Source organism: Anas platyrhynchos, chromosome 3, assembly GCF_047663525.1.
Source record: "Anas platyrhynchos isolate ZD024472 breed Pekin duck chromosome 3, IASCAAS_PekinDuck_T2T, whole genome shotgun sequence".
In the NCBI taxonomy this organism is placed as follows: Eukaryota; Metazoa; Chordata; class Aves; order Anseriformes; family Anatidae; genus Anas; species Anas platyrhynchos.
In genome coordinates, this window is record NC_092589.1 from 87,831,817 (window position 1) to 87,843,927 (window position 12,111).

The 12,111-nt window shown below is 39.1% G+C and overlaps 1 protein-coding gene across 5 annotated transcripts in view; it reads left to right on the forward strand.

Moving 5' to 3' along the window:
• Window positions 1-12,111, forward strand: part of FILIP1 (filamin A interacting protein 1) — a 102,842-nt gene that overhangs the window by 40,369 nt on the left and 50,362 nt on the right. For all 5 annotated transcript variants that reach the window (XM_013107997.5, XM_013107998.5, XM_013107999.5 and 2 more), the window contains one exon: window positions 3,193-3,471. In XM_013107997.5, the coding sequence (XP_012963451.3) occupies window positions 3,199-3,471 (273 nt within the window). In that variant the 5' untranslated portion in view covers window positions 3,193-3,198. The remainder of the gene's footprint in view (window positions 1-3,192; window positions 3,472-12,111) is intronic.

The following is a 12,111-nucleotide window of genomic DNA, read 5'->3' on the forward strand; positions in this document are numbered from 1 at the left end:
AGGGTGACACACCAGCTTTCATGAAGTCTAACATACCCAAGTGCATCTGTTTGATTATGCTGTGCTTGAGGTAGATACTGTGTCTCAACTAGTCATGAGTTAAATTTAAATTTAGTTGTGCACCTTCAGGTTGAGTCATCTTTCTACCGAGAGATCACTAACACAACATGTTACTAAGCAGTGTAATGTAATAATCTGTTTTCCACTGGAAAACATGTGTAAGACACACTTACAATATTTATTCTTAAAACATGTAGGATATTCTAGAGTCACGAGGCCATTCACGGTAAGCCATGAAAAATAAGCCATGGTTAAGAGATGAAAGTGGCTGGAGGCTGTGGCCCACAGGGACTCAGAAGGAAATACTCAGAAAACACAGACAGCTTGAATCCCAAGTGCTCTCTCCTGAGAGGAAGCATGGTTGAAAAGTTTAAAATCCATTAAAGTTAAACAAATTGAAAAGCCCTATCTGAGAGGAAACATAGTACAATGTTTATTTTTCCATTACAAACCTGAGACCTAAAAGATTTCCTGAGGTTCTCAGGTATTGTTCAGGGTTATAATGGAGATCTGTTTTTAGAAAGTGTAATTCATGTGTTTAATCCAAACTATTTGATGAAAAACACACTGCTTAAGCATTCAGGAAGTTAAAGGCCATTGTATACCTGTATCACACATTGTTTGGATAGGAGCTGACCTACAATGCAAGGAATCTCATCATGAAACTCTCTCACTCAAAAACATTGGGTCTAATTCACTCCTCATTCATGCTGCTGGCTGAATTCCACTGAATTAATGAAGTTAAGACATGAGTAACCAATGATAATAAAAAGCCAATCTTCCTGCTGAGTGTGAAACTACCAAAATGCAAGGCTAATTTGAGTAAGAGATTTATAATACTGGCCTACTTCAAGTAAGTAGCAAGCCCTAGCAGGCCCAGCCTAACATTAGCCAAGCAGATTAGTCAATGTATCTTAGGGTTTGCTCCACCACCTCTATCTGCTACACTGAGATCCTTATCAGCAAAATGTGTGATGTTGAGAAGCATCTGTTTGAATAATGAACAAGCTGCAAACTAAATCCAGAGGTGAATTTAAGTGAAAAGAAAGATTTGGAAGCAGAGGAATATTCCTCATTAGATTTATTGATACAGAAACTGGGCAAGTTTAAGACATACAGACCCTTCTTCAGCTTTCTTCTATTTGCTTTGCTCATGCAACTAAAACAAGATACATCTCTGTACAAATCTTACTTTTCCAGTATTCTTAGGCTATCTTGGGTAAACGGGGCTTAAGTAAAAACGGAGGTAGTGGGAGATACAACCATACACATAATTAAGTTGAAGTTAGGCAACATAAATTTCTGGTGGTTTCCCTTGACTGCTATACAAGCAATTTCAAGTAAGATGAATTTTTAAGAGATTAACATAATTTAAATTTGCACTGCCTTACATTTTACCTCTAAGTTTGACACTGAACCAAACTGAAATTCATTCTTGCCTTTTTATTTCATATGGCAGATGTATCCTGATTCCAAATAGCAAACAAGGCCACCTACATTTAAGCATGGACAATCATTACAAAGACCTACTTCAACACAGGAAGGCCACATAATAGAAATATGGGTCCATATATAAGCATGTCTGAGTATGTTTTGTACATCTTTTTAATACTGATAAGTAATGAAATACACACGGTTGAATCCATCCTGTCTTCTGCCATTGTTGGCTAGTGACAGAGAATGAAACTTTACAGGATAAATGGGATTTTAAGGGGTGTCAATCTCCCCAGCCAAGTCTGCAGGGTCAAGGGAGAAAAGGGAGAGACAGTTATAGAAGGAGAAAACAGACAGGCAGATTAAGCTAATTTTAGCTGAATGTGTTGATGGTTGATATATCAAAAAGGGATGACAGATAAGAAAGAAGAGAACTGTGAAAAAAATCTGAAGACAAGGGCAAGTTGTTTAACTTGATATTGCTGAGCAGCATCCAGCAGAGGAAATCATCTTTGATGAAGATGATTCACGGAAAGGATGATTTTAGCAGCTGTGTTTTGTGTGACACCAAAGCTACGTTACTTGTAAACTAAATGGTCCCAGAGCCCCATTCTGTCCATGAGGTCAAATAGCACAACCTGGCCATGCTCGCACTACTGAGCTCTTCTGTTCCAGAACAGGGGGGCTGCATCTGCACTGTCTTTTGGACTGGTCCCTGGTGTGGGATGAGAACTGGCTGTGAGAGTGGTAGTTCTTCTGGACCAGAAGTGTGCCAAGGAGCTGCAAATAATACTATAGTTTGATAATAGTCAAGTGTCAGAGCTCAGGAAAATTTGCTTCACCAATGTCCTAGGATAGACATAGCCTAAGCATACAGTGTAGGTGCTTTAAGAGAACAGAGACATGAATGTTCAATAACCAAGACCTAACATTTTGCAGAAACAGTGAATATTCTGGAAGGAAGGACTGCTTTGATCGTGGCCATTTACCTCTTACTGTTTTCATGCCTTCTTGTGCTTCTTATTCAAACTTCTTTTCAGCTTTCCTTCATCGCACTCACAGCCTAATAATCTCTTGCAGTATTTATCCTAAAATGCAGTTTACCACTTGATTTAGTCTACATTCCCAAGTTTTCTTAGTTACCTGGAACAAAACCAATGCTTCACTGAGGGGAGCTATAGAGTGACCATTGCTTATCATGCATTGTCACTCCACTCTCTCATAAAGACTTAATGCTTAAGGAACATACTTTTTGAGAATTTAAATTGCATTTCTGCCTTTCAGGTAAACCTTGTGTTAAAATAGGGCCTACTTCAGCAAGCTGTTTTGTTCAGTAGTAGTTAATTGCAAATAATCAAAACGTTGACTTTTGGGAAGGTCACCCTGGAAAATGTTTGTTATTATTTTCCTGCATCACTTTAGGCTCCATACATTGTAGCTCATATCAGTGTCCTGGCATGCTGACAAGCAGGGTTACTCTTACGTTAGGACTCCATTAAATTTATAATCAATGCTCTGGATTCACTGTCTACCACACACAAAGTTATTGAAAAATTTGAGCTTTGTGCCCCCTTCCTTTGAGCACGACAGTATATTTCTGTATTTAGAAGACTGTTGTTCTGCCAAAAGGCAGTATTTCTGCTGTGGCTTTTTGTAAATAGTTTTGTTTATAAAATGCACCTTTATGTTTCTTTCTAGGTAGGGATGAGATCCCGAAACCAAGGCGGAGAAAGCTCGTCTAACGGGCACTTCTCCAATTCCAAGCCTGTCATCAGCCATGCAGAGAATGAAAAACTCCAGGATGATGCCAAGAAAAAGAATAAACCTCATCGGAAGGAAGATGAGGTCATGGTTTCAGCAACTGTCAAACGGCACTCAAGATCACCTGGGCCTAGTGAACGAAAGAACAAGAAGTCCATAGAGCTCTCTAAAGAGGACTTGATCAAACTCCTCAGTATAATGGAAGGAGAACTGCAGGTAAATTAAACAACATTTTAAATGTATTTTCTATTTATCTATATATTCTTAGGCTGTCCAAGAATCATGGGGCTCAAGAGACAGTGACATGCAAATGTAAGGCAAAGGACCATAAGGAGAGTGCTAGTTGGTTTCTAACAGGATAGTCACAGTTTTAAGTACTGCTTAATTTACCATGTCTATCTGCAGCTACTGTAGCAAGTGATATTGCAAACACCTGTCAGAACTGATGAAGAAAGGGGAGTCTGATGGTCTTCAATGCTTAAAAAGAGGCACAAAACAACCACAGGAGAATCAGGTCAGAAAAAGACAACAAATACAGTGAGTGCAATTAGAGTCTTAAATACAAATATTCCAGGGAGAAATCCAGAAGTCACTAATACTGGAAGAGGTCTTAAGATAGCCCAGGACCTTATGCATACTCAGGGGGTTGCTCAGGTCTCAGCCACAGCTCTGCCTGTCCCACCTGACCTCCAGCACTATCTGCACATCCCCTTCCTTGCAAAGGTCCATTGGTTTTCTTTCCTGGAGCAGTGCTCACTTGGAAGTTTAGTCAGTTGTCCAGATTTGCATATTTATTCAACCCAGTAATAAGTCTGCTATGGCAGACAGCTTAGGTTTGTGTTTAACTCACATCCCCCTAATTTCCATCCAGTTTCAAGGGTTCTCTTTAACAATAATAAATCACTGAACTCTCAGGAGTCTCAGCCATTAGGGAAAATGCAATTTCAAAATGAAAAGCTGAAACACAGTATTTGAAAAAGTCAGTGTGAAGACTTCTGACTTTTTGTAACTTATCCCCATTTGCATTAGGACTGCTTGCCAAATTTATACATTCTTTTGTTTCCACTCTAATGCTATTTTTCAGTGAATCTGTTGTGAAGCAGAAAAAACTTGCCCAACCTGTGTGAAAACATGCTATATTGTGATGTCTTAATTCTACGTAATCATTATTTAGCATTTCACATCAGGCTTTACTTTTTCCCTGAAATTTGCATTCATTTTTATCATTTTTCTGATTAAGGGAAGCAATTGTTTTAGAAGTGATCCATTAATTTATTTGGTACATGAGTCATCTGAGTTATACCATTACTGCAACTCTGTGATTTCATCTCACTTCAGGTTGTCAGAAAGCACTTTCAAGTTTCAGGAAATATGCATTTAAAGTAAATAGTTGTGTCACAAAGACCAAGAACAGTCATTTGGCAGTGAAAAACTGGGGAAAAAGGCAAAAAAAAAAATCTGCTGAATGCAATTTTGCTATGAAAAAAATTGTATCATTATAGAACAGTAGTCATAGTCATAGCACTTCCTTTTACTTTATACAAAAACTAGTACGTGTTAATTGCTAAAATATGGAGCTAGCATGCAGCTCTGGGGGTGAATAGAGCCAAATCTGATTATAAACATATTGTTCTCATGTAGTTCAGAAAGATTTACCCTGAAGTCACCTTTGTGGTCTTTAAAGGGGATGTGAAGAAAGTCACTAATACTTCATGGGTGACATTAAATGTGGTCTTTATTCTTATCTCTGAGTAACTCTCTTGGTCAACACATGGAGCTGTGGCTCTTTGTCCTTGTCCTCCACTTCATAGCCAAGTTACACAACCTTTAAAGGGCTGCCCACATTCTCATTATCCCCATGAGGAAGATGGGGATAACTGCCATCTTCTGTTAGTATGGATTGAAAATCCTCACCAAGGTTATACATGCATTGTCCCGCACAATACTTTTAGGGATATTTCTGCGTAGAAGCCCCACAGAGATGTTAGGCCACACTAAGGCATCCCAGCGTCACAGGAGGCTTCTGAGGACAAACACACTGACAGCTGTAAAGTGCATCTCTTCTTCTGCTCCCTCCAGACAGGGACAAGAATCATTTATATTTTTAAGCCATCGGAGTTTTAAATTTCATTTCAAAACCCCCTGTTTGAGGCAGTTATTTACCTGGTACCTGTGTTGAACTGTTACTGAAGTGGGCAAGCTACAGCTCTTTGGCCTGAGATGAGAGCCTGGCTTTGACACTGCAAACGAGGATGAGCCAAGGCAGACTCCAGCCAAGTAAATACTCTGGTATTACCTCCTGGCTGTCACAGTGACCTAATACACTGAGTCATTTTGTGGCTTTTCATTTACAGATCTGTACAGACATTGCTAGTGACTGGCTGGCATTTTGTTGGACCGGCAAATCAGACTGTGGGTTTATTTTGAAGCCACTTCAATATTGGCAAAGCAAACAGTGTATAGGCACATGTAAGGAGATTTTTGTTTTGAGAATAACAGTGGGCCATACCTATAGGGTCATCCAATAATTTCTGAAGAAAAAAGTGCAGTAAAATACACTGACTATTTACTCAGCAGCCATCAGCAGAGGCCTTACATCTGTACTACTGAACAGTGTGCAGGGTGACACTGCCTTGCACTCTCCAAACAAAGAGCCCAGTTGGGGATGCCATGGTCATGGCAACCATGGGCTTCAGCAGATTAAATTAAAAACTCTACATATGCTTCATGTGCTTAGTTCACTATTTTCACCTGACATCGTAGCAAACACAGTCACAAGCCATGTTGCTCCAGGTATCAGTTCTGAGTCCTTACTTTGGATCTCCCAGCTGTAATTTTGAAAGGTGAAAGTGCCAGTAAACTATGAAGACATGCCCCAGCAGTGATGTTTATGTCTTCTTCTTCTTCTTCTTCTTCTTCTTCTTCTTCTTCTTCTTCTTCTTCTTCTTCTTCTTCTTCTTCTTCTTCTTCTTCTTTTTTTTTTTTTTTTTCTTTTTTTTCTTTTTCTTTTTTACTCTTTATTATAATGACCTCAGGTAGCTTGCTTTCGTTTTAGCTTCCAGTGCCAAGTTGGACTTGGCTTTGCCTGTCGTCAAGTTTCTTGGCTGGGCCCTGTGCTCTTACTGCATGTAGAGAAGAGAAAGTTTTCATCAACTTCTGAGGTCACTGGAGCTTAGGCCTTATTTTGTAAGAAAACAAAAGGGGAGAAAAAGTATACAGAAGCTGCAGTGATGAAAATGTGTCCCAGTATACATCGCAGGAGAGCTCTTAAGTGCAACCTCTTTGGAGGAGAGTGAGAAGAAAATGGACTGATGACAGGAATTGATTTGAAAGGCCTTGTAGCTCAGTAGAGGGTCTTTTTTCTTGAGGGCTCCCACTGGTCATATAATAAACCAGTGATTACATGGTCTCTAACATGCATTGGATACACAGAGATAAAAGATCCATTAAGGTGTTTTCTCCATATGCATGGGAAAAAATAATCTGATAATGCCATTGGAATAAATTGGACTATGAATCACAGTGTTAATTTGTCTGTTTGTTGCAGTGGTTTCAGTCAAACCAATGTGTAAATATTACTAATTACAAAGCAGCACAGGCAGCATGAATCTCTACAATGACTACATAATCCTATCTGTGGTAAACAGATTTTTGTCCAACAGCCCATATATTTGGCCTGTATGCTTTTTGAGCAGTGACTGTTTTTCTCCAGCCATATCAGCACTGATTTTCAACATTTCCTGATTAGGGGTCTGAGAGGAAATGGGGGGCAGTATTCATACATGTTTACCATGCACTCTTTTATTGCATGTTCAGGGGAAAAAAAAAAAAAAATTGTTTAAAAACTACAAATTATTGAATTTTTTAAGAAAAATCATTCCTTTGTTAGGTTCTATGCCTGTTGCCAGACAGATGAAACTTTAAGTTTGGGAGGCAGTTTTCTGTATTTCACACCAATTAAACCAGGACCAACTTTTGCACTCAAGGCCTTTGTTATAGTCTGTGCTTTGCAGCATTTCTCCAGTGCAGAAACGGCATCACCCCCTGCAGCTCAGCCACCCGTTCTGTTGCCTCACCCAGTGAGGTTCCTTGCACTTTTTAGGACAGATGGACAGGCTTCCAGCTTCTATTTGACAGAACCAGGTAGAGCTTGCCTTCAGGCTGTTTCCAGACGTTCTCTGTGACCTGGGCATTTCAGGGGAGGGTTTGCAGAGTTGGGTGACGACACTGTTGTGTTTTCTCTGGGAAATACTTAGGTACAAGCAGCTGTACATCCTGCTGCGAGGGAAATCCTCTCTCATAACAAACTCAAATAGCCGGTTCCCACATGGGTAGTATAGTAGCTAGAGCATGTTAACGTTTTAAAAGACAATTTAGCACTTTACCACCTGCCTTTCTATCAGAAGATTAAGCTTTGTAAATGTAAAGGGTGAAAGGAAAATTATTTCCTGTTTCCATTTTCTGCTTTCTTCCCTTTTTATATATGTACATATTTTATTAAAACATTTTATTCTATTTTTATTCTATTTTATTCTATGATAACTATGAAATAAAATAATTTTATGAAACTGTGCTATACAGCAATCATGTTTTAAATAGCTTACCTCTCTCTACTGTTTAATGCCCAATGTGTTTGTAGATGGCAGTCACACACCTCCTGAGTCTTTACTTCACTGTGCTAGCTGTGCCACCTTCATTTTCTATAGCAGAAGAGGCTTCCCACTCTTTCAATCATCACTTGATCAGCACCAGTTGCATACTAGCTTTGTCTTTCCTAAATGTCTGCAGCTAGAACTGTACATAGTGTCTCAAACATTGGTTTTAATATTTCATTTTCTATGCTGAAATGGCTTTATTTGGCCCTTCCATCCCTTGATAAAATGATTGATATATGAAATGGTTTGACTTAGTTGCTGTAGGTGTATTATTTTCTCTCCTTCTTTTTCTCCTTCTTCCTCTTGCTGCACTGTGTTAACTTTCATGCAATGCCTTAAACTGCTTTTGTTTATTGAACTGCTTTGTCAAGGAAACCTGAGTTTCCTAAGAAGCTGAAACACCACTGTGACAGACATCTCAATATTACTTAGTTAAAAACACCATACAAATTCCTATATTTTTTCTTCAGTGCCTTTCTTGATACTCTTGAATAAATACAATTGAATATTGAGTTCCACAAAAGCTCAAGATCTGGAAATACTTTAGATAGGTGGGTGGAAACCAGAAGTGTTTCTTTTGGGTAATGTTACAGTTGCAAAAGAAAGCTGGGAAAACAGGCCACAGCACTGATCCAGAGGGAAGAATACAAAGCATAATGAAGAGGAAAAAGCTTCCAACTGATCACTAGCCATATCTCCCAGTTTGAGAAGCTGTAGTTATCTGTAGAGAAGCTTGAGTAAGTAAAGAATGGGTAAAGCCACAGAAAAGTGTGTGTAGAGTAGCTTTGCCTAAGTGTTTATAACTATGAAATCTTGTTAATTGGATTGAAAGAGTTTAGTATTTTCTGAATATATCACACAGACAAAATTCAAATCCCCCTACAGAAAAACCTTGGCATAGACAGAGCTACAGGGAAAAAGTGAGGATAGGGTTAATCTGGGGAGAGAGAGGTGACAAGGATAATAGAATGAGAGGAAAGAGTTTGGGCAACAGAAGAAAAAGAGTGTAAGGAAAGGGGGATGCAACAGTGATAAATGGATCCAAGTTAGAAATGTGGAAAGGGGATGTAGAAATGACAAGAGGATGTGGAGACAAGTGGTATGGGCTAGCACAGCAATATCACTACAAGGAACTAAACAATTCTCTCCTGTCTGACTGAGTCCTTGTTTGTTTGTGTTTTCTTGGTGGAGCAGGCTTTTTCAGGACAAAATTTAGGGTAGATTTCAGACCACAAATTTATAGCCAGAGATGAATTGTGATTTTCTTCAATTCACAACCATTGCTGTGCAAAATGCATGAAATACAGGGTTTGTCTAGCAAGTCACAGAAATTATGAATTTTAAAATAGAATCCTGCTGGTATATGAAAAAAAAAAAAAAAAGAGAAAAAAAAAAGATAAGACAATTCACTGAAATATAGTTAAATTGTGCTGTTCAGGCAATTTACTACTGTGAAATCAAGGGCAGAGGTACTATCAATTATAGTAATGAAAAAATCATAGAATGGTTTGGGTTGGAAAGGACCTTAAAGATCATCTAATTCCAACCCCCCTACCATGGGCAGGGACACCTCCCACTAGATCCAGTTGCCAAAAGGCCCACCCAGCCTAGCTTTGAACACCTCCAGGGATGGGGCATCCATAGCTTCTCTGGGCAACCTGTGCCAGTGCTTTACCACCCTCTAAGTAAAGAATTTCTCCTAAATGTCTAACCTAAATCTACTGTTTTTTAGTTTAAAGCTATCACTTTTTGTGATGGTTTTGTGATGGACACTTTTGTGATGGACACAATCATCTATTTGGTAATAAAACTGCTTTAGAATTACGTGTTTTACAAAGTCATTATCCTTAATAAAATGTCAGTATGACTGGACAGCTGTAGGCTGAAAACCACTTCCACAGAGTTTTAACATCCTTCTCTGCTAATGCCTGAACTGCACTCACTAGAGCTAGATCATGTTGTTTAGACTTGGAGGGTCAGCTGGAGAGGAAGGAATACTGGAATAACTGTTTCTGATCCATTAAACATCTTGTCTAGAGGGGAGGGAAGAGGATGAGCAGCTTTTTTTTTTTTTTTTTTTTTTTTTTTTTTTTTTTTTAATTAATGTATTTCTGTACAAAATGTAACAGAAAGTACTGCCCCAGATCAACTTTAAGTTTTGGTCTTGGGATCAGTGTCCTTAACTGATCCTCCTTTGCAATCTTCTTCAAATCATTTTAGTCACCTGATGTCACTTGACTAGGTTTTTATTTGTTTGTTTTTGGTTTTGTTTTTTCATGTACGTAATAAGACTTGTACACTCAGTGCAACAATAATGAGAACATGTATGTCATTTCTCATTTTCCTGGGAAAAGGCTCACTCTGTGGAAGAGAACATGGCCAACCCATTTGTGATAGATGCTAGATGCATGGACTTTCTGCCTTTAAAATATCTGGGATTCTCAGGAGAGCTTGCAGTAAGCATATCTCTTATGTGTCATACTGCTGTCCAGTCCTCTGAGTCACCAGCTGTTAATTTAACATTTCAGTTGTAGCTAAGTCTGTTTTTATTAACTTTGCTGTCCCCGTTGTGTATTTATTAAGTTTGTGTCTCCTATTCTCCAGCTGACAATCAGATAAGCTCTTGAGAGCAAAACTGATTATTTTCCATCCAAAATGAGTTTTAATAAAAGCAAATATAAGCCTTTATATAACAACTGTGAGAACATGGCTATCTGAGAAAGTGTCTTGTTTCTAGGGTTAAAGGCTCCACCTATTGGTTGACTAAAACGAGAGAAATGCAATATTTCAATATAGAAAACGGCTGGTCCTACTGAACATCCTGTGTCTTGCCACATCTTTGCGAAACTGCTGGCTTCAGTGTAGGACTATGCATGAGGTCCAAAGTAAAACGAGCTCAGTGACATATTTCTGAGAGCTGTGCACACGCGGCACTCAAACTGATGCAGGGCTGAGAGATTATTAAGGGAAATCCTTTTCTAAGACAGGAATGGTTTGGATTTTTCAAATGAAGAGCTTCTTACCCTGGAAATGACTGTTTTTCTTTGGAAAATAAAATAAAATAAAATAAAATAAAATAAAATAAAATAAAATAAAATAAAATAAAATAAAATAAAATAAAATCAAATCATAAATTCTTCCAAGCCAGCAAAATTAGTGGAACTGACTGACCCAAGTACAGTTAGAAGGTACCTTCCAGGCATTTGTGGCCTTTGTGTTTAGACAAGACGGGAGCAGAAGTGTTGATGGAGTCAGTTTTATAATGAAAGCCCATTTCCCAAGATTGTCCCAGGCAGTTTCAGCAGTTCAGGCAATACGGCAGTTTGAAAGCTCTGGTATTGTTCCTGGGGACTCAACGGGGAGATGGAGAAGGGACAGGACATCTGAGAGAAGCTTGGAGAAGACAAGAGGAAGGACAGATGTTGAACACAATCAGGGGGATTTTGGAGACAGTGGGAGGCTATGAGGACATTGTGGGCATTGGCAGGAGTCTTCATTCTGCACCTTTTGTTGTCTGCCCTCGCAAAGTCACTTTTCTCTAAGAGCTCGCACCACTTCCCTTGTCTCCTCTGACTATTCCTTTGCTCAAGTAGTTGGCTGTACTGGTAAGTGCTCGCTGTAATGCAACCCTGCTATTCTTGCCCATTCATCAGTCATCAGTAACTTGAATGCGTATCCGTGGAGCACAGAGCACTGGAAAACATTTTGTTGAAGCCAACAAAATGCTTGGACAAGAGAAAGTTGTGTATACAGTTTATTACACATGTATACACGCTTGCTGCTGTTGGTATCCTGCTCTGAGTTATGCAGTCTCTGCAGACGAGGCAGAAGGATTTCCTCTGAACTTTGTCATCCTGACAGCTATGGCCCCAGTGGCACCAGCTTGTCTCTCACTCTGACCTGCTCCACACATGCTCATTCCTGCTAGAAGCCAGCTAGATGACTGCAGAAAGAAATACCTGTTTGGGTTTGCTCCTCTCAGAGAAACACCAAGAGGTACTTACACCAGCATCTTCTAGTACCTACCTGACGTTCAGGTCAGAGCATCTAATTTCAAGTGCTTCAGATCCTCACAGAGTCAATGAAACACTTTCAAAAACCAGTTTGTAGAGCTTGAGTTGCACATCTAATTAAGATGCTTTTAAGTTTCCCATGGACTTCAGCAAATTGGATGGTAATGTAGAAATACATAAACATGGAA